The sequence below is a fragment of the Trichechus manatus genome, unplaced genomic scaffold (genome assembly GCF_000243295.1).
Source record: "Trichechus manatus latirostris isolate Lorelei unplaced genomic scaffold, TriManLat1.0 scaffold00058, whole genome shotgun sequence".
Classification (NCBI taxonomy): Eukaryota; Metazoa; Chordata; class Mammalia; order Sirenia; family Trichechidae; genus Trichechus; species Trichechus manatus.
The window spans coordinates 14,419,838-14,444,529 of NW_004443994.1; the positions used below are offsets into that span (position 1 = coordinate 14,419,838).

At 33.2% G+C, this 24,692-nt stretch overlaps 1 protein-coding gene across 1 annotated transcript in view; it reads right to left on the reverse strand.

Moving 5' to 3' along the window:
* The window catches only part of DPYD (dihydropyrimidine dehydrogenase), a 926,643-nt gene that overhangs the window by 769,475 nt on the left and 132,476 nt on the right, over positions 1–24,692 (reverse strand). Inside the window, exon 3 of the mRNA XM_023733350.1 lies at positions 16,326–16,408. Coding sequence (XP_023589118.1) covers positions 16,326–16,408 — 83 coding nt within the window. The remainder of the gene's footprint in view (positions 1–16,325; positions 16,409–24,692) is intronic.

Here is a 24,692-nt window from a genome sequence, read left to right on the forward strand (position 1 = left end):
AAAACCAAACCCATTTCTGTTGAGTCAATTCCAACTCATAGCAACCCTATAGGACAGAGTAGAACTACCCCATAGGGTTTCTGAGGAGCAGCTGGCAGATTTGAACTGTAGACCTTTTTGGTTAGCAGCCAAGCTCTTAACCACTGTGCCACCAGGGCTCCATCTATAGTATATGGAATGCTAAAAGAATTTCTTCAGCAAAGGGAAATGATACTAGATAGAAATTGAGATCTACAGAGGGGGAATAAAGACCACCAGAAATGACAAATATGTAAGTAAAGATAAAAGATTATTTTCTCAGTTAATTTCATTAAAAGACATATGACTGAAACAAAAACTAAAAGTATGGTAGCACTCATAACATATTTAGAGATACTATATAAAGAAACAATTGTATGAGGCCAGTGGGTGGGCTCTCAATGGGACTACATTGTTGCAGGGTTCTTATGATTCAGACAGTGAAATACGGGAGGGTGGCAGGAGTGCATATTGTAATTTCTAGAGCAATCATTTAAAAAAATTTTTTAAAAGACAATAGAAAAATTAAAATGAAATTCTAACAATATCCAAATCAACCCAAAAGAAGGCACTAAAGGATAAACAAAGGAACAGAAAACAGATGGGATAAATAGAAAATGAACAACAAAAATTATATGTCTACACAAAAAGAAACAATCTCTCTTGGTTACAAAGGATGGGAGGGTGGAAATACTAAATAGACAATAGATAAGTGGTAACTTTGGGGAAGAGTAAGACAGTACACAATACTGGGGAAGCCAGCACAACTTGTACAAGGCAAGGTCATGGAAGCTCCACAGACACTTCCAAACTCCCTGAGGGACTGAATTGCTGGGCAGACAGCTGTGGGGACCACAGTCTTGGGAAACATCTAGTTCAACTGGCATAACACAGTTTATAAAGAAAATGTTCTACATTCTGTTTTGGTGAGTAGCATCTGTGGTCTTCAAAGCCTGGGAGCAGCCGTCTAAGTTACTCCACTGGTCTCACCCCTTTGGCAGCAAGGGAGAATGAAGAAAACAAGATGCAAGGGAAAGATTAGTCCAAAGGACTAATGGACCACAACTACCATGGTCTCCACCAGATGGAGTCTAATACAACTAGATGGTACCCGGCTACCACCACTGACTGCTCTGACTGGGATCACAACAGAGGGTCCTGGACAGAGCTGGAGAAAAATGTAGAACAAAATTCTAACTCACAAAAAAAGAACAGGCTTAGAGGCCTGACAGAGACTGGAGAAACTCCAAGAGTATGGCCCCCGGACACCCTTTTAGCTCAGTAATGAAGTCACGCCCAAGGTTCACCATTCAGCCAAAGATTAGACAGCCCCATAAAACAAAAATGAGACTAATGGGGCACAACAGTCCAGGGACAACGACTAGAAGGCAGGATGGGACAGGAAAGCTGGTAATAGGGAACCCAAGGTTGAGAAGGGACAGTGTTGACATGTAGTGGGGTTGTTAACCATTGTCAGAAAATAATATGTGTACTAACTATTTAATGGAAACTATTTGTTCTGTAAACCTTCACCTAAAGTACAATAAAAAAAATTTTTTTAATTATATGTCTAAACTGAATCATAGCCATAATTGATTAAATATGAATTGACAGAAATAAAAGACATAGACTGTCAGTTAAGGAAAAAAAAAAAAAAGGAAGACCCAACTCTATGCTGTCTGGAAGAAACTCAGAAAGACTGGAAAAAAAAAAAGTAAAAAGATATGTCAGGAAACTGAAATTATGTGAAAGCTGGAGTGGCTATATTCATATTATACATATCAAACCAGAGATAAAGAGGGACATTTTTTAATGATCAAATGGTCAATTAATCAAGAAAACCTAGCAATCATAAAACGCGTTTGCACGAGAGAACAGAGATTCGAAGGGCATGAAGCAAAAAATGTCAGAATTGACAGGAGATTATTGACAAGTCCCAAATTATAGTTGCATATTTAAACAACACTCTCTCAGACTAAATATATATCAGCAAAGACAACTTGAAGCACTTACTGATGAAGATCAAAGACTACAACCTTCATTATGGACTACACCTCAACATAAAGAAAACAAAAATCCTCACAACTGGACCAATAAGCAATGTTATGATAAACGGAGAAAAGATTGAAGTTGTCGAGGATTTCATTTTACTTGAATCCACAATCAGCGCCCAGGGAAGCAGCAGTATAGAAATGAAACGACCTACTGCATTGGGAAAATCTGCTGCAAAAGACCTCTTTAAATATTAAAAAGCACCAGGACTAAGGTACGCCTGACTCAAGCCATGGTATTTTCAATCGCCTCATATGCATGTGAAAGCTGGACAATGAATAAGGAAGACAGAAGAAGAACTGATGCCTTTGAATTATGGTGATAGCAAAGAATACTGAATATACCATGGACTACCAGAAGAACAAACAAATCTGTCTTGGAAGAAGTACAGCCAGAATGCTCCTTAGAAGTAAGGATGGCAAGACTAGGACATGTTATCATAAGGGACCAGTTTTTGGAGAAGGACTTCATGGTTGGTAAAGTGAGGGTCAGTGAAAAACAGGAAGCCTCTCAATGAGAGGACTGACAACAGTGGCTGCAATAATGGGCTCAAACACAGCAATGACCGTGAGGATGTTGCAGGAACGGGTAGTGTTTCGTTCTGTTGTACACAGGGCTGCTATGAGTCCGAAACGACTCGACAGCACCTGACAACAGCGATTTTAAAATTCATAAATACAAGTAGATGACTTACAAAATTCTGTGCACAACACTTGCAAAAAAACTTTTTCACCAGTAAAAGCACCTAGACAATAGGGTTTGAAATTAGAGATTGACGGCTATTCATTCTTATACTCCAGCGCCCCACCCTGTGCTTGGTCTTTAGCAGGCCTCATAATTGAAATGCATTAAATAATCAAGAACAAAAAAAAATTCACTGAATTTTGTTGTTAGTAAACATATATGATAACTATAACCACTTCCTGTAGCACTAGAGACAAAACTGGAATGAAATAAAAGATATTCAAAGATACTCAATTTAAGTTATGCTATAAGGAATGTGTGTGTGTATGCCAATATAAGTTATGTGTGTGTGTGTGTGTGTGTGTGTGTGTGTGCATATCTTTATATGTTTTCTGAGTTCCCCCTCCCCCCAAAGCTCATTTTAAACTCTGAGTACCATAACAGTAAGACAACAGCCTGGGATTTGTCAAGTCTAATTAATCCACTATGTTATGTATATATGAGAATACAAAATATAAAACTTGGTTTAAAGGGATTTATTCATGGCCCTAAATTGACTGTTTAAATATACTATTTCTAGATATCATCATGTTTAAAATATAGTTGTTGTTATAAATAAGCAGACGAAAACATTAGTAATCAGAGGCATATAATAAGTTAGACATGTCTGGAATTTTTAGTTTGGTAATACAGTTATAGACTGCAAACAGTGAGTATTTGTATTGATTAGTTAAGATATGTTTTCTGGAACAACTACAGCATTTACAGAAAAATATGTGACAAAAATATTTGTCTTGCCCCTTAGAAACAGACAGACATTTTGGTAGGAATACTGAAAGAACAAGCAATTCCTTTAAAATTTCAGATGAGCAGAATAATCCTGAATAAATGTGAATTGCAGGACAAATCTTGTAGAAATATCAAATAACAACAGACCCCTATTTTAGTGGAATGGTCTAATGCAAACAACAACTCTCAGGCTGTAATCAGTAGAATTACAAACTGACTACCCAATGATTTTTAAATTATGTAATATATTTTATTCATATGTAAAGATTTATTTACTATTCTGCATCAACATTAGTAATTTTTCCAATGAAAAAAATTCTTATTCTTTCTTCACTATCAAAAAGAATAAAAGTCTGATTCCACAAACAGCTTTTTCAAACAAGCTGTTTAAATTTCAACCCAATTCCTACCTCTGGATGAGAAATGTTTCAGGCAATATTCCCTCACAGAATATGAAATTATAAACAACATCTAAGGGGATGAAGGAAGAAATGAAATATGAAGGAAAAATATGACAATGACAAATATAATACCAGTAAGTAATTTAACCTTATTGTAAATCATTTTTCTTCCCCATCTAAAAGAAAAAAAAAAAAAAGATCACTCTAAATTCTCCTGAAAGATAGAGGAAGATACTGGCAAGATAACTGGTTTGTAAACATAGCACAGATATTGACTAAAAGTATTACCTCTGTGGTCCAATAACAAACATCTAGTCCTACTAAAAGTTGATGTTATGAAAGATCTCTAAATAAAATGACTACTATTACTTCTTTTAATCCCTAGCCAAAATACCAAAACCAAACCCGCTGCTGTCAAGTTGATTCCAACTCATAGCAACCCTATAGGACAGAATAGAGCTGCCCCATAGGGTTTCCAAGGCTGTGATTTTTATGGAGGCAGACTTCCACATCTTTCTCCCACAGAGTGTCTGGTGGGTTCCAGGTGCCAGCCTTTTGGTTAGCAGCCAAGCCTTTAGCCACTGTGCCACCAGGGTTCCTTTCCAGACAAAATAATGGCTCTTAAAATGAGAGACAGCCATAAAGCCAAAAGTTAGAAAATATAATTAAGTTTCTAGGCTCCTTGGAAAATAGGAAAAAATGAACCCAAAATTTATTATAATAATGAAAACATTATTGAAGCCTCATAATGAGAGGCATATAATTTAAATATATGTATATCGTTTAATGACATATCTATAGAGTTTTATTCTTTTAATATGCTATCTTTTCTCTAATATATTAGTAAAATATATTGATATGGCATTTATATCCCATGCCCTAGATTTAAAATAAAAGGAAAACTAATTTCTGCTAAGTAATGAGAGCTGCAAATTAAATAAGTAGAAGTTCAAATAATCCTGAGTTCAAACTCTGGGTCCTCCAATTTTGTGCTGTGTTCTCTGGTCTATATTACTTTACCTCTTTCATTCAGTCTTTATTCATCAAATTTTTATTGATCCTTCTTTGTGAAGGTGACATTGAAGCTGAGAACCGAGCGGTAAAAAAGCAGGAAGGCACTGGAAGAACTGGGTGGAGGCAAAGAGAAAGGATGCACAGAGATCCAAGCTTGATATGTTTAAGGGACAGAAAGATGGCCAGTTTGGCAAGATCTTTATGAGTAAGTCTGAAAGGGGTTCAAAACACAGATGATGAGGAAACCAGGGGAAGATCACAAAGGATCTTCCAAGACAAGGTAAGTGTGAGGACTTTGTTTTTCATTCTAAGTGAAATGGAGAGCTATTGGAGAGAAATGCCCCAGTTTGGGTTTTCTGCATATTCTATGAAAAATATCTTTCAGGGAAATAGTGCAAGACAGGAAATCAGTGGTCAAGATCAGAGCCAAGAGACGGGGGTTAAAAAAGGAGGGTGGCAGAGGGGTAGGTGAGAATTGGGCAGATTCCAGGTATATTTCTGTTAGAGTTTTTTGTAGAACTTTCCATCAGATTAGATATAGGTATGAGAGAAATTCTAGGTTTCTGCCTTGAATAATAGAGTTACTGCCATTTACTCCAATGGAAAGACTAGTGGAGGAGCTGGTGTAGAATAACTGAAGGCTATATGGTGCAGGGATTGTTTGCCTGCTAACCAAAATGTCAGCAGTTCAAATCCATCAGCTGCTCCTTGGAAACCCTATGGGACAGTTCTACTCTGTCCTATAGGGTCACTATGAGTCAGAATCGACTCAACAGCAACGGGTTTGGTTTTGGTATTTTGGCTAGGGATTAAAAGAAGTAATAGTAGTCAATCCAAATCCAGTCTGCCACTTGTTTTTGTAAATAAAATTTTATTGGAACATGGCTACACTTATTTATTAACATACTGTCTACGAATCTTTCCCAGTATACCAGCACAATGGAGTAGCTGCTACAGAGACGGTTTTGCCTGGAAAGCTGAAAAGATTTACTATCTGGCCTCTTATATTAAAAGTTTGCAAATCCCTACTTTAGACTATCAAATTACCATACTTTAGCAATTGAAGAAACAAATTCAGAAAAAGTAAATCTAATTTATCAGCTACCTTTAAAACTTTTCAGAATGGAACACTCTTCCCCTCCCCTGCCCTCACCCCAGGATAAAATAAGCAAAAACAGTTCCAATGGATAACAACCTGTAGAAATACTAGAATAGTAAAAATATTAATTTTCTGCCAAATATAATATGCTAATATTTAAGAAATACTGTAAGGAAACATCATTGTCTATCTTCCACAAGATAAGACTATTATAGAAAAAAAAAGAATTAGCTAGTGTATTGTGAAATAAACTCAAATGAATTAGAATGGGCAATAACAAAATATGCCAATGTACTTATAAACAATAACATACATATATCTATTCTATTATTCTTCTTAAGCTGTTGTAGAAAATGCCAAATATAATTATAAAATACGTATTCAACACATGTAAACTACTAATTTTCCACTTGTAAAAGACTGATTTGAAAAGCAATTTACTTTATGGTTTACTTAAGCTTTGCAACTACATTAAAATATGATAGTATATACACAACAGCTTGTTAACAAGATTAACATAACATTAAAATCATAATGTAGCACTTCAATTATGGATACTTAAAATTAAAGCTAATCCTCACAGTACCAATTTTTATCTCCTAAATAATTTTAGCTATTAGCTGCTCATTCAAACTCTGTATCTAAATGATAAGCATCCTAGAGTAACGACTTAGCTCTGCACTTTTCTTTGATAGCAAAACAAAAGCTGAATCCCTTGCTTTCTATTCTTTAATGTATAATCTTTTGGTGCTATGGGAAAATGCAGTATTTTTTCTGACCTGGGATCAGTGATTTTTATGCATGCTGTTGTTATTGTTTTAAATAGAAACATCTTATATACCAGTGGTACATATTTTCTTCTTTGGTTTTATCCTTCCAAATATATCAAATTATCATAAAAGAGGCATTTGCAATATTAATTTGATTCTTTTCTGCAAATACTGCTTTTAAATAAACATTGCCTAGTACATAGCAGGCACCAGGCTGAATAAATGAATGCTTAGATTAATGAATATGATAATGCGTTTATAAATAAATAATTGAATTAACCTATGCCTGGTTTCATTTGTGCTGCTGTTTCAGAGTTTATAATTGATAATTATGTAATCAATATTTTCATGTTCAAATTCTAATTAAAGTTTAAAATAGAGGAAAAGAGTCTAAATTAAGAGTTCTAAATTCATATATGCCAATTGCTACAAAATCCATAAATAATCCAGAAGTACTATTGCTAAGCATATATTTGGTTTTATTAAACATTAGCAAGAGTCAACATAGAACTTTTCTTCCATTCCTCATGAATGGCGGAAAATTAAATTATCTTTGGGCCATCTGAAACTAAGTGTCAAATCTTGCTTTCACTCACACCTAGACTGAGGGAATGAAAGTTACATTCCTAACTTTACTCGGTAAAAAGATGACACTAAATGTGTGTGTGTGTGTATAATGTATATAGACATGAATACATATATTCACATGAGACAAATTACATAAAATTAATAACAGAATTAAATGATTACATACAAATAATTATTTATATTTTCATACAATTATCTTTCTTATGTCCAACCCACATTTTCTGAGCTGCATCCCAATGATACTATTACAGCGGTTGTACCATCATTATCTAGAAAAGGTGACAGTGTGCTTTTGTCTTTAGATTTCAAGACATATTCTAAAATATTCAGTCTGGCTGTCCTATTCATGTATTAGGTGGCATAAACCATATTAAGGAACCAACTATGAGCATGGTGGAATATGTATCTCTCTGTAATAGAAAATGATAAAGACAAGATGTTTTTCTCTGCATAGAAGACAAGAGAATACTCGTGTACTCTGAAGATTTGGGGAATGGAGAGCTTTGATCCATTTAGTGAAATAAAACTTGGAGAAATGTAATTAAGATAGGATCAAGAAATTTGATTAAAATAGAGAAGAGCTAACACATTGCTTCTAAATCCAATTTCCCAGGTCAAACTTTTCATGCAGTTAAAATACACACACACATACACACACACACACAGACAGACAGGCATTTCTGATTATAAAAGTAATTTGTTTATTTTTTGGAAAAAAAACGATAAAATGTTAAATCATCTGTAATCACTGATATCATTATACAACATGTTCAGGATTTTTTAAAAAATTGTACTTAATTCCATACTATTAAACAATCTGCTGATTCCACTAGAAGTATTTTAAAGTATTTTGTTGATATTTTCACATTTTATATTATTTTATATTCTTCTTTAATGCAAGGTCCACTTTTGTCATAGCATATAACCTTATATGTATTTCCTAAACTACTTAAATCAATTCACTAGTGTTATTTAAGTTACCTTCTCTTCTCCCTTTTTTAGTATTAGAAAAGAAATTCAATGAGCCTCCTTGTACGTGGATCTTTGTAATTCTAATGGATATAGCTGAAAAGCAAAGGGAACTCCAGACTAGGGTTAAGCTGCAAGTTTTCCTTGACTAGGATGGTGGGACTTTATATATAATATATACACATATACGTACACACAAGCACACACGCAAACATAAACACATATCACACACACAAACTCATCTGCAAGAACATGCTTAAGTAGTAAAATAATAATAATCTTATCCTTAAGCCTTAAGTAACTTTGGACAAAATTACTCATAGAGACAGTCTTCTACGCCAGTTCACTTAGAAATATCAGTTAAAGAAATACCAATGTAGTTTAATCATTATGCTTAGCAGTAATATAATGTAAATGGAGCTAAAAAAAAATAAAGCCAAAAAATAGATAAAACAGTCCATTTACCAGGAGTAAAAGAACCCTTACATCAGATGAAATGGTAAACAGCCCAGTACCACTGGATAATAAAGAGGGGTGAAATTAAAGACATACTTCAGGCTTATACATCTAGAAAGGAAAAACTGAAGAATATCTCTTTTGAATGTCTGAGTTTCCTTGGACTCCATCTCTCAATGAAAAGCTTAACTTGTCACTTATAGTCCTTTTACCTCTACAAGGCTCTGAATCAAAAGTAAAGAAACAAGCACCTTAAAGCAGTTTTAACCCTTTGACTTAATAGTATTTGGAATGTCTTGTATCTCTTAAAAACTATTTTCCACGTTTACCTAGTCATAGTTTAATTTTTAACCCTGTATAAATGACAGGGCTTATAGTGCACCTACAATTACTATTACACACACCAGAAAAAAAGCCAGCCAACATAAACTTTGTAACTCAACATCACCATCTAGTGACAAAATTCCTAACACGTGACAAAGCCAAGCAAAAAGGAGGAACAGATTTCAGAAACATTCTGTTCTGGTAGTTCATGTCTATAATAATAATCTAAATGTATCAGTTCTCACAGCATAGGCTTGGCTCTGCAAATAAAATACTAACGCTGACAACGTTTGCCCTCCAAAAGTGCGATCTATATTCTCACCATAGAAGTATATCCATAAATCTAACCAATCTATCTTAGTGTATTAAGTCACTGTCAAAAAGCTCCTTACAGCATTTTTCTTTTTTTGTTTCTTAGTTAACTATATTCGATATATGCATCTTCTTTTTGACACCCCTTTTATGAAGTTATTCCAGTCAAGTACTTTCTAATTCCTTATACCTACTATGCCCACTGCTGTCTCAGGAATGGAAAAGATGACAAAGAGACACAGTGTTAAAAATGGGCCCGCCTTTTCTTTTGATGTTTATAATTTTCTACAGGGGTTAAAACAGGTGCAAGATATGATAATGCAGAAATCAAATCACCTTAGCATGATCACAGGGTTGAACCGGTAAAAGTGAGGAGACATGATAAAAACAAGTTGAGAATTTTACCTGTAAATTCACCGTTATCATACTACAGACCAGAGATTTGATGCTTGAGATAATGTCATTTTTTTCTCTCCTTAATTTTTTCTTATGTTATCATTTACAAAAATCCTGTACAAGATTTCCATGCAGCCATGGCACTACAATGAGCTTATATAAGTTGTTGTTGTTAGGTGCCATCGAAACAGTTCCGACTCATAGCAGCCCTGTAAATTAGACATAAAATATTCCCTGGTACTCTACATTCTAAGACTACACTGAAGTTTGTCAGTCAATTCCATTAATTATGTATGACACAGGTAAATTCTTTGAAAGAAGCACTAAACACCATTAAATGAAAATAATGCATACAATCAAGTATTCTGTAGCTTGATTTTATTAAGGTTTCATAAATTACAAAGCATTCTTTCCTACATTCTCCTGATTCCTCATATACGAGGTTTTAAATCATATTTTACAAAAACAAGACTAAAAAAGATTACTACACCTCAAATCAGTTGGCGTCCCAAACCTGATTCTTACCACTTATCCTAGTATTCATTTATTTTCTTCTTTTCATTTTTATCATTTCTTCATTATTTTTGATCATTCATAATATATTCTGATCACAGAAAATTTAGAAGAACTGAAAATTATATGCGTGAAAAAAGTATCTGTAATCCTGCCACCCAGATGTAATACCTATTTTGCTATATTTCATCCCTTTATTTCTCTACATTCTTTACATTCAGTTGAGATCATGTCCTACATAAAATTCTGTTTCCTGGTATTTTCACTGAACATAGCAAGAGGATTCTTGTTTCACTAAAACCACCATGTTAGAGATCACTTTAATGTCCAGATAGAATTAAATATGTCATAATTTATCATATACTATGTGTGTGTATATATATATAAATCATACCTTCATTTCCTTATTTGTTCCCTTAACAGCAGACAATTAAGTTCTATTCAATTTGTTTACTGTTACATTTCATAGTGTGAGAAACATGTTCAGACCACCCATAATTTCTATAACTTCCACATAATATATTTCTAGAAGTTATTAATATGAAAAAAAGGTATGAATACTTTAGGCACTTAGTACACATTGGCAAACTTCTTTCCTAAAATGCTACACTAATTTCCACTCCTCATAGCTCTAAGAAGGTCAGAATGGCTGCCTTACCATTCCATCTCTAGCACTCAAAAACCTATCCACTGAATTGCAGTAAAGTTGATAGGCAAGAAATTAGTATCTCTTTGATGTAATGTAGATTTGTTTACCTTCAGAGTTGAATATTTTCAAGGGTTTCTTAATCATACTTTTCCCAATTATCCATGAAGTTCTTTATTTGTTTTAATCTGTCACACTCATGGCAAATACAGTACACGAATGTTCTTTTAAGGAGCCCTGGTGGCAGTGGTTAAGAGCTGGGCTGCTAACCAAAAGATCGGCGGTTCAAACCCACCAGTTGCTCCATGGGTGAAAGATGTGACAGTCTGCTTCCATAAAGACTACAGCCTTGGAAACTCTATGGGGCAATTCTACTCTGTCCCATAGGGTTATTATGAGTCAGAATCAACTTGACGGCAGTGGGTAGTGGGTTTAATGTTCTTTTAGTTTTGTGATATTTTCCATGTACAGAATAAAAGCTTAGTGATTTCTATAACTACTTTTCAGTTTGTCATCTCTTTTGCCAACCAAACTTTGAAGAGACAGTCATTTCCATAACCCACTGGACTTCGGTTGTTTCCTTTCATTTAGCTCTGCAGTATGCCTAAAATTTCCTTCGGACTATTTGAGGTGAGAATAGACAGTGTTCTGGGTTTCTTTTAGTTTTTGTTTTTCTCCCTAAACAGGAAAACAACTGTCTCTTGTATGATTTAGAGAATGACTCAAAATGTCCGGGATGATTTAGGGTACTTTATCATATAAAAACTTCATAGGATCTGCTTTGGTACTACCGATTCCATTAACTGCTTTGCCAATGTATTTCTTTTGGCAAAACCATAATTTTTAAAGATAATATTAGATTGTATTCTCCACACTAACAAGCTTAAACTTACAGGTTTCAATATCTGATACAGCATGTGTTGCTTTTCTTGACAAAATATTGTATATTCTTCCAACTAGTTATTTTTAAAGAAAATCAGGCCCGTTGTTTTAATCTTTGACTTCTTTACACCGACAAACCCCTTTAGATTCTTATGGAAAACAGTTAATTATGAATTGATTTTAGAAAAGTTGCATGTTTTCCAAATACATTTGGACTTTCTATGAGTATAGTTTAACACCGTTAATTTATGATTGTCATTTAAATTTCTAATTAAAGTTTTAAAATTTTACTTATTTAAATAACCCCATTGCCACTTTGCGGATTTCAACTCATAGTAACCCTACAGGATAAATTAGAACTGCCCCATAGGGTTTCCAAGGAGCAGCTGGTGGATTCGAACTCCTGACCTTTTGGTTAGCAGCCAAACTCTTAACCACTATATCACCAGGGCTCCTTTACTTATTTAGGTGATATATATTTCTTATTAAAGTTATTTCTGTTATATGATTTTTGTTACTATTATCAATTACAACCACTAACTGGTTGTAGGTAATATACAGAATGGCTCATGAACTTTCACATTTATCTTGAAATTGACCAGATTACTGCATGTTCTTATTACTTCTTAGGGTGTTGTTTTTACTGTTGTTCTTAATTCTCTTGGGCTTTTTAGATATAAATCATGCCTTTAGTTAATAATGGTCACTTTGTCTTCTCCATATCAACTCATACTTGCTAATTTTGGTTTTGCATCTATTATTCTACTATGGACCTAATATTTTCTAAAAGAGAGCATGATGTATATGTGTGATACAGAGTATGAGATGTATGAACGTGGTTTAGCCTCACGCTGTCTTCTCCGTTCATGAGTACATCATCAGTGAGGGACAGTTGGGTCTTACTTCAGCAATACAAAAGTTCGTAGGTGGGGCATCCTTCTACATTGGTACTACCCAAAACATAGCCACAGACCACATGCAGCTATCTAAATTTAAATAAAATTAAAAATTCAGTTATTCAATTACACTAGCCATATTTCAAGGGCTCAATAGCCACATGTAGCTAGTGGCTATCATGCTGACAGCACAGATAAAGAACATTTCTATTATTGCAGAAAATTCTATTGGACAGTGCTGCTCTAGAGGTCTCTACAGGTCACAGAACATGGGGCAGGAGTGCCTCCAGCCTTTTTATCTCAAGCATACCATATTACAATCCCATCTCACTCTACTGGAGAAAGCAAGAGAGCTGCATTGGTCAAGCTAATAAGAGGAGGGAATGCTCCCATAGCCAAGCTATGCCTTGCCAATGGACCAAGAGAAAAGCTGTCATAAAGTGTCTGGGGCCAGACAAAAGACTCAAGAACTGAGGCTCTGGGTCTTCACATAAAGCAGATCTTTTTTTTGTTTTTATCTTTGTCCACCACTAGACTATTAGCTCCTTGAGGGCAAGGACTGTGTCTCATGTATATCTGTAACTGCATTACCTACCATATTACAGAAATCCAGTAAGTGTTTTTATGTAAAAAATGAATGATTGTATCCACCCCTGCATTGTACCTTCTTCTTTTTTTCAAACTCTACAGAACTATAAAGTTATCTTTACAGTGTATACATTTAATCCTGTCACTTCCTTCTTTAAAAATGGCAACAACTCCCCAAAATAATTTAAACTCATTATTATGACATGATATACCCTATTTAACTGGCTTCTAGAATATGTTAACAAACACATTTCCAGTCAGCATCCTGAGATCAGCCCCTGTACTAACCAATGCGTTTGGCAAATTATTCATAGCTATCTTCCACTGCCCCTTACCCAACTCTGAAATTTTGAATTGGCCCCTATCATCCCCACCAATTTCACACTGCTCCATATCCACACAAGGATACATGGCATATAATGAGAGGTATTACTGATAGAAAATATGCCTATGTGAGTTTTGTGGGGACACACACCTTAAAAAAGCTTGCTTTCTGTCACATTAAACCATTTTCTGTTCCTAGAAAGCATCTTGCATCTTCAGACCTTCACGCTTTTGCTTTTTATTATTCTCTCTACTTGCAAAACAGTCCATCCTTCAAAGCCTAGATCAAATTTCCTATCATCTCCATAGTTCCCCCTTCATGCATACTCCTCTTATCTCATTAGTCACATTTATTTGCTTCCATAATACTATCTGTAAAATATGAGTTCAAGTCCTAGAATGAGTTGAATTTTCTAAAGGATACTAAATTGTGGAATGCTATCAGCTACTTAATTATTTAATTGTATTTGATGAATCTAAACATACCAATTATATACACATATATATGCTTATATTTATATATGTATGTGATGTATATAATATGCTACCTATGTTACAATGTACATTTCACAGCCAAATAATTAAATGCTGAGTTACATTATTTAGACTACTGATTTATCTCATATCATGAGTAGTTGAAAAGTTACTCTAGCCAGGTAATACTTTTTACTCATTAGTTCATCTCTACTATTTTAAAAGCAGGAGATCCTGGTATGTTATAAAATGGGAAGTATTACAAAATTTGGCCGAATTCAATAAGGTCTTCATACATAATTCTCCCCTAATTAAATTTGATTTTTTTTCTTGATGCCAGATTTCCCATTCTGATTACATGTCCTTTCCTTGTTCATTATATTTCCCTCACATTCATCTTCATTCATATTGCCTCTTTGCAATTCTTTCTATGTTTTTAGCCTTCAGTTCTTTTATTGAAAGCTCAAGAGTTGCCATTCTCTTTGTCTTCCTGTGTGTCTGTGTGTTTACTTCAAAATGAATAGATATAAAACTATCAAGAATAACTATAGCTTACTAAATAAATATTGGTATGCAATTTTAACATATTCAGAATCAGTATAATGGCATACACCAAAAAATGAGGCATTCAATTTATAACTGTAGTTGTTTTAGACAGAGAATAAAGACTATACTGAAAAACACGAGTTCATTCATAATTTCTGCATTGGCTTTTTCCACAATACCTTTTACATTTTATTTTTAATTTACTACTGTTTCCTATAGAGAACGTCTGATTACCTTCTATATAGATACAAATTCTCTATTGTGTACTCAGTTTTATTTTTCCCTCTTTTTTATTAGTAAAGACATTAACAATAAAACAGGCTCACTTGCTCCAGCTGGTAATTCCTCTGTACTAGTAATATATTATTCCTCTTTTGTGACATCATAATCATCCATACAGAAGTACCATGTATCTTTGTGTAGAAGCTACTGTTTCCATTAAATTTAATTACCTCCCCCTGTGGTTTTAAATAGAAGTGGCTTCAAAATGAGGGCAGCTTCTATTAAATTTAATTACTTTCCCCTGCTGCTCGCATGGTAAAAGGGAGGTTACTAAATGAGAGCAGCTTCTAAACTAAGGTATATGGTAACTGTGTGCTAGCAACAACAAAATTATGTCTAAACTACCCTTCTAGGAAGCCTCTTCGGTTTATCTTTTCTTTTAATTTTTTTTTTTTAGCCTTGCTTAAGATCCTAAAAAATGGCATTAAGATGGAAGAAAATGTATTTTAAAAATCAATTTTAGTTTCAAAGACTAAATAAGGGTAAATATAGAACTTCTTTACAAAGATATAGGAAATTATCCCAAAGATAATTGAAAATTATCAAGGTCAGAATTGTTACGATTAGTATCATTTGTTACTGTTTTCTAGCTCTAAAGATGATGAGTTTTATTCCTGATGCATTTTGAAGGTGTAGTAAAAAAGCCTTCTTTAATTCTGTTCAAACAAATTTAAAGATTGCTTCACTGAAAGTTATTAAAAAGGCATTAAGTTTGGAGAGATTTCAGAGAAACATTCAGAGACAGTAATGTTCAAAAAAGTGAAAAAAGAAAAAAGTGTCAGGCCCATTAAAAACTACTATATTTAAAAACAGTAAATCTACATGCTCTATAACAGTCTAAAAATGTAAATCACATTTAAAATATACTGTAATATAATGCTATAAAATCTAATAGAAGATGAAATTTTAAGTACCTCTTTTTTAATTAAATATTAATTAAGAGGAAATACTACTCAGTTAAACCACGACAGTACAATGTTTATTTTTTTTATATACAGGCAGAATTTAGATGAACAATATTTTCATTCAATCACACAGTTTAGTATAAATATAAAACAAGACACCCCTTAAGCATTTTAAGTAACAAATTAAACATTTACATTTTTTACTGTGCACTGAGGCTTAACATTTATGCAGCTTCAAAACCAAAGTACAGCCTCAAGGGAAGTCTCTCCACTGACAAATTAATACCTTAGAGAACAGAGCTGAATGGTGGCAATGAACTCATTTGTTCCCCCAATAATGAAGAATGACTTTTTCTTTACCACATCTGTGACTGTTGCTATGGTGACCCAGACTTACCTCATTGCTTCTCGAAGAGCCCCTCGCTCACCAAGAGTCGTGTGCTTGATGTCATCAAAATTATTCTCTAGCTTCTCACAATTCTGCAATATATTAAAAAACTGCATCAGTCCTCCAACATCCTGTGATAAAATTATATCTATATGGTTCTGAAAAACTATAATTGATTATATTGATTATGGACTCATGAAAAATATGCACAGCACTTTAACTGGGTAGGATTCATTAAAATTGACAGTGTGAACTCAGCAGTAACAAAATAAAAATGTCTTATGATACAGCTGTCATGGAAGTCTTTTTATCAATTTTTCAAAATGGGAAAATAGAAGGAATAAATATTATATAAAGGTTATACAACTTCTAGAGTTTTATGGAATAAAAATTAGTACTCTAAAATAATCTCAAGTGTATCAACTCAATTTAAATTCAAGAGAGGAAGTTAATAAAGTAAGCTTTAAATCACACATGACAAATATCTAGTTCTAAATAAATTAGCATTTACTAAGAACAAAACATAAAGTCCAGGTGTAATATAATAATAGAAGTGGCAAAATTACAGAATCATAACTCTATAATCAGATCTTTAACTACAATTATATGCATGATGTTTCCAACTGCATGTATATTTATTTGAAAATAAATCCAATCCTTAAATTAAATGAGATTAGCTTAAGTTCTTAAAAAAAATTAAGGTTGGGTAAATATGCCATAAACAATTTAAACACTATGTTCTGATAAATATAATAGCATTACTGTATTGAATTTCCTAAGACTATTTTTTTTTTAATTTTACTACAGTTGTAAGTATAATTCCATATTTAGGAGACTTAATTTTACATGGTTTTAATAAGTTTTGAGAACATAATATATAGATTAAATTTAGACTAAAAAAAAAAGTACCTCTATGAATCTTTTGGTACATTAGATTTTGTGTAGAATTTAGTGATATTTAGGTAATAAAACAACTAGATTTAGTGTTTTAATTAATTCAACAAATAAAAACTAAATAATATCTTAAGTATTGATGTGTTCTACATTAGTATGTTGAAATTGTGAATAAGTATGTTGGATTTTAAAAAATTAGAGAGTTTAGATTAATAATTTATAGATGTGTAAGAATTACTTGATTGCTTCTGTAAAGATTACAGCCTTGGAAACCCTATAGAGCAGGGCAGTTATACTCTGTCCTACAGGGTCCCTATGAGTCGAATCCACTCGTTGGCAATGGGTTGAAGAATTACTTGATTTAAAAATATACTGATAGAAAAATTGCTATTTTTACCTTAGTCTTTTTTTTTTAATTCAGTTGAATTAAGGCAATGATCCTGTTAACATAGTTATGGATATGCTTATATAATAAAAATAACTTTTTTTTAAATTTGAATTCTGAATAAAAGTCATCTATTGGATATAGCCATTGCAAATATTTTCTCCTGCTCTAAGTCTTATCTTTTCACTTTCTCAGTAGTCTCTTCAAATGAAGAGAAATTTTTTATTTTAATGAGGCCCAATTTATCAATCATTTTCATTTATAATTAGTACTTTCTGCGTTCTGTTTAAGAAATTTTTGTCTCCCTCAAGAGTATGAAAATATTATTCTCAGTTGTCTTCAGGAAGCTTTATTATTTGACATTTCCCATTTAGATCTAAATCCACCTGGGATAGATATTTCTGCATGGTGTAAGATAGGTGATCACACTACATAGGTAATCAATTAATTAAATCAGTACAGTTTATTGAGAAGACCATCATTTACCAACTGCAATGCAGAATAATCTTTTTCATAAATCAAGTCACTGCATGTGCAAGGGTCTGTTTCTGCAGTCTATTTCGTTCCACTAGTTTATTTTCTATACATAAGCCGGTATTACACTAACTTAATTACTTATACCCATAATAAACAATTGAGCCCTGGTGACACAGTGGTTAAGCAATCGGCTGTTAACCAAAAGTTCGGCAGTTCAAATGCACCAGTCACTCCTTGGAAACCTACGAGGCAGTTCTACTCTGTTCTATAGGGTCGCTATGAGTTGGAATCGACTCAATGGCAATGGGTTATAAATAAAGAACTCTTGCAAATTAATATGAAAAAGACAAGCCAATAGAAAATAGGCAAAATACTTTTTTATATAACACCATATAAAGAAGAATAGCCGAACAGCCAATAAAAAAAGATGCTCAACTTCATTAGTCATCAGGAAAATGCAAATAAATATTATAATGACGTATGACTACACGTTCAAAAATGCCAAAACCAAAAAAGACCATAAGTTTTTTTTTAGTATATAAAGCATCTGGAACTCTCATACACTGCTGGTAGAAGTGAAAATTGGTACAACCAGTTTGGAAAGCTGCCTGGCAATATATAAAAATGTTGAACATTTGGTTATACCTTATGACTTGGCAATTCCTAGGAATACACCCAAATACAACCAAAAAGAATATACCAATCCCTGATGGAGCAGAAAAGTGGGGTGCAGAACTCAAATTCTAGTAAAAAGACCAGACTTAATGGCCTGAGACTGTAGGAACCCAAGAAAGCATGGCCCCTGGACTCTCTGTCAACCCAGCACTAAAACCATTCCCAAGGCCAACTCTTATGGACAAAGATTAACTGGACTATGGGATATAAAATGATACTCATGAACAGTGTGCTTCTTAGCTCAAGTACATACATAAGACTAAATGGGCAGCTCCTGTCAGGAGGTGAGATGAGAAGGAAGAGAGGGTCAGGAGCTGGTTGAATGGACACGGGAAATCAGGGATGGAAAGGAGGAATGTGCTGTCACAGTATAGGGAGAGCAATTAGGGTCACATAAAAATGTATGTATAAATTTTTACATGAGAGACTAACTTGAATTGTAAACTTTCAAGTACAGCAATAAAATTAAAAAAAAACAAAAAGCATACACCAAGGAATACAACCACAGCAAATGCATATTGTTTAAAAAAAAAAAAGGTTATGTTCAAGAATTTTCATCTCAGAACTATTCAAATTAGCCCTAAAGTAGATACAAGCCAAATACACATCAAGATGATATGTATAAATAAATTGCAATAAATCATAAAATGGAAAACTACAAAGCAATGAGAAGTAGCAAACTATACCTACATGCAGCAACAAGGATGCATCTAACAGATATAATACTGAGCAAAAGAAGTTATACACAAAAAAACCACAGTCATAATTATCACAGTTATATGATGTTCAAAAATAGGCAGAACTATGGTGAACAATCTAAAAGGAAAATTTTATAAATTGCATTCACAATAGCATCTAAAAGAATAAACTTCTTAAGAATAAATTTAACAAGAGAGTCCCAGTTAATTGGTCTAATATCTTGTGTACCACTTCTGTTGTACCTCCTCGTTCACTGCATAGTGCCTGAGGTCTTAAAAGTTTGCAAGGGGCCATCCAAGATACAAGAATTGGTCTCTATTCACCTGGAGCAACAGAGGAAGAAGGAGAGTCAGGAATAGGAGGAGAAAATTGAATGTGAGGCTAACAGACCTCATGAACAACTGCCCTCTTTGCCATGAGACCAGAATAACTGAACGGTGCCTCACTACCATTAGTGAACATTTTGATCAAAGATTGTATAGAAGAATCCTGATCAAAAGGAGAATAATGCAAAAAGAATTTCAAATTCTCATGGAATCCAGACTTTCTGGAGCCATGGAGGCTGGATGAACCCCTGAAACTACTGCCCTAAAATAATCTTTAAAGCTTAAACCAAAAATATCCCTGAAGTCTTTGCAAAACCAAATAATAGTTTAGATTAACAGGAAAAGAAGGTCTGCCTTGAGCATTATATGCACAGTATCCACAGTATACAAAAATTCATTCCAAATAGATCAGAGCTAAAACTATACAACTCTTGGAAGAAAATATGGGAGTAAATCTGACCTTGGATTTGGCAGTGGTTTCTTAATATGACACCAAAACCACAAACAACAAAAGAAAAAAACAGCTAAATTGGACTTTATCAAAGTTAAAAGTTTTTATGCTTCAAAGAATACCAACAAGAAAATGAAAAGGCAACCACAGAATAGGAGAAAATGTCATATCTGATAAAAAGAATTGTATCTCAAATATATAAAGAACGCTTGCACCTCAAAATCAATTTAAAAATGGGCAAAGGATATCAATAGACAGTACAGAAGATATAAAATAACCAGTAAACACGTAAAGATACTCAAAGTGTTAGTTATCAAAATAATGCAAATAAAAGCCACAATAAAATACCACTTCATTTCCATTAGGATGGCTATAATCAAGATGGAAAATATCAAGTGTCAGCGAGGATGTAGAGAACTTGGAACCCTCATGCACTGCTGGTGGGAATGTAAAATGATGCAGCCACTTCAGAAAACAGTTTGCCAGTTCCCTATAATATTAACATGGAGTTACGATATGACCCAGAAATTCCACTGCTAGGTATATGCCCAAAATAATTGAAAACCTATGTCCACACAAAAACTTGAACACAAATATTCATAGCAGCATTATTCATAACAGCCAAAGAGTGGGAAAGAGCCAAATGTCCATCAAATGGTAATTGGATAAACAAATGTGGTATACCCATAAAACAGAGTATTATTCAACCATGAAAAGGAATGAAGTTCTGATACCTGCTACAACATGATAAACCTTGAAAATATTATGCTAAGTGAAAGAAGCCAGACACAAAAGGCTATGCTCTGTGATACCATTTATAGGAAATGCCTAGAACAGGCAAATCCACAGAGACAAAAAGCAGATTAGTGTTTCCAGTGCTGGGGGGAAGCTGATATGGGGAGTAATTGCTAATGAGATGGGTTTCTTTTGGGGGTGATGCAAACATTCTGGAATTAGATAGCAGTAACTGATGCACAATTCTGTGAATACTAAAAGCCACTGAATTATACACTTTAAAAGGGTGCACTTTATGTTATGTAAATTGTATCTCAATAAAGCTTTTATTTAATAAAAACTAATCTATAATGATGGAAGTTGGGGGTTAGTGAGTACAGGAGTCACAAGGGGATCTTCTGGGGATACTGCTTAATTTACTTTGTGAAAATGCATAGAACTGAATAGGACTTAAGATTTGTGTGTTTTTCTGTATGTCATTACAGTATAATTAAAAGTTTGAAAAAGAGAGTTTGAATCCTGGTTAAGAAATCATAATGCAATTTCACGATGCTATAGTTACAATTAGAGAATAAATATAAAGCACATCAAAGTGTCTGACATAACAAACCGTTAATGTTAGCTAACAGCTGTTGTTTTTACTATTACTTATTAGAATTGTGTTCTAAAGATCCAATTCCTGGAACTGATTCAACTTATCCTAATACACTTGTGACACTTCATTAATTAAATTATGAACTTCTTTTTTCTATAGTTAATAGTTTTAAAGGATGACATTTGTACAATTACAATTGCAAAGATGAGCAACTAACTTATTTGGATTAGGTGGGCCTTTGAAGAACATTTTTCCAATACTGCTGCAATAAAAATTAAATTCACCTGGAGTGTGAGACTAGAAAATGGAGTTTTCCTATATGTTTTGCCTTAATACTGGCAGTCAGATAGAAAGACAAAGGGACAAATATAAATTTTACATTTTAGACCTATATAATACTTTACAGATTATAGTGCTCTTTTGAATATTTTTATGGATTTTTTAAGAAGAATTTTATGCTCAAAGATATTCACTGCAAGAATGGAAAAAAAAAAAATCCAGATTTTCAATAAGGGAATGGTTAAACAGAGCATTTTCAACATAAAAGATATTACGCATTCATTACAAATGCTGTTTAAGCAGATTTTTAACAAGCCAATATATGTATTAGAGCATGTAATTTTTTAAGAGATAGTATAAAATTGCATATGTCGTTCATATGTTTAAAATTATGGAAAACAAACAAGCAAAACCAACAATGACTAGAAATAAAATATTCATTCAGATTTTCTAAGAATGTTGAAAAAACAAGGGAGTTTCTTTCTCCTTTTTCTTTTTGTCATTTCCCAAATTTTAAGTTTTGAGTTTATGTTAATTTTTCACTTAAGAAAAATCCATATGTGTGATTTAACATTAACATTGTATGAAATATGTATCAATGTGTTACTACATTGGCTATGAGTAGGCAGAATTATGGGAATTTTTTATATTCTTTATTGTCCCTATTTCTTTTTCAAGTTTCTGAAAATATTTGTATTTTCCGTTTTTAATTGTTTGTTTTTATAAAATAGAATACAACATATGTTAACAATAAAAATTTTAATAAAAAAGATGACTTTTGTAAGACATCTTAGTTTTTTTTTTCTATTAAATAGATATTTCACCAATTAAGATTTATGATTTCTCTGCTTATTTGGCAATGAGTTCAGGAAAGTTTTCATATTTCAAATTGTCCAAAAGTATGTTTTCAATTCCCAGTTTGTTTTCCTTATTTTCGCACATCCAGAGAGTGGTACTGGGGGGGAATATAAATTAACAAAATAAAGCCATGTAATAAAATTAACTACAGTTATTTGCAGCATTAAGCATATAACTTAATACTAAGCTTTAAAAGTCTTAAGAAAGAAAAGATATTCATTGGTAGGATTATTCATTCCAACTAATTTGTCATATAACTCAAATTATTTTCACCTAAAATGCATTCAGTGAGTGTGGTTACTATTATTAGTGTTATATAGATAATACTCAAACTCAGAGTTTCTGACACTAAATCTCATTCTTCTATTTTTTTAAATAATTTAACCATTAATGAAAAATAATGTATATTGTCTCTACAGTCACATATTATAATTGTACTAACTTTCTTGCAACTGTGTAGTAAGTGTGTGCCATAGACCAAACCCCATCAATTTAGGTGATTCAGTGCTAAGAGTCTTGCATTTAGATCTCAAAGTGGAAGAAAGTTTCATAACCTACTTTTTCAAAGTTTAGATTACTGTCACTCTATATGGCTGCTAACCATAAGGACAACAGAATCTATTAAGGTGGTACTTCCCCACAGTTAGTTAACAAATCAGATGTGCAAATAGATGTTTCTGTTTAATTGGCATGAGTATATTTTTCCTAAATCTTCAATATGGAGAGAAAGAAAGAGATAGATAAACAATCAGACAGACAGACAAATGATACAGATATTTATATTGCCTTTCCTAAAGGGACTCATTTAATAGGAATAAATCTGTGCTTCTTACAGGATATTTCTATTTTGTTTGTTTAGTTGGTTTCTAAGAAAACTTTAGAAACTTTGCATTTACCAACGGGGATTAACAAAATCACTATATCTGAATCTCTTTATTTAAAAACAATTGTTTTGAGTTAGGGTACTGTCTTTAAGACTCACGCTGCTATAGGGAATGTGTGATTTAATCGTTAATACCAATGAGAGAGACTGATAATTGCACTACTGTAATTAAGAGGGAATTTTAAGATCTAGTTCAGCCATTTAAAGTTACTCCCTAGACTACAGCAATAATACTCATGGCAGAAGAAAGTCACAGAGAGCAAAGATTTAACACAGCCTACTAAAACAGTACAACACTGTAGCAAACACAGACAGAGTCCACAAAAATCTCTTTTCATCCCAATATCTGTGCTTCAAGTCCCTTGGGAAAAACTGTATAAAAATACTAATAAATTAAAAAATAAATAACCTTGTGTTATTTCTAATATTATATAAATCATTCAAAAAAATGAATGTTAATGTGATAGTTTTTTGGAAAAGTCATTTTACATTAAAATAAATGTATAGAAAACCTTTTAAAAACAGCATTTTTGAGGAACCTTTACTTTTCAGAGTTATAGTTTTAAAAATTATACAGATGGCATGAGGAATCTCAAACTGGCCTGGATGTTACTATAATCATGCATTTCCATCCTTTTATATCTGTCACAATGTGGTAGACTGACAGCGTAAAGAAAGAATATATGTAATTTTTTTTCATTTTTTCCCTTTTGGTTCCTGACACCCCCCTCACCTTTTCCTCCTCACCAATCCCACTACAATTTTAAACATTATGCTGGCCTCCACTACTGCAAGAAAGTAAGTTAATAAAAGACATTAAAGGAGAAATAAATACAATTATTTTTTGATTTTGATTTTCTTAAGGCCTGGCTCTAGATAAATTATAGGGTTGAAAGACTACTTTAGAGCTTTTCTAGCCATAGTTAGAAAAGATAAAAACATTCTCTTGAATGCAGGAGAGGGAACAGTTGGACAGAGCAGGCCTGAAGTAGCTCCACTGAGCTTACTATGACTCTAGGAACTGAGAGAAGTTGAATATCTCAGTCAGTTGACAGTATGCTCCAGATACCTGAAGGAGTTCCTCCATTTTAATGGGGAGACACCTCAACTTCAGTAGTG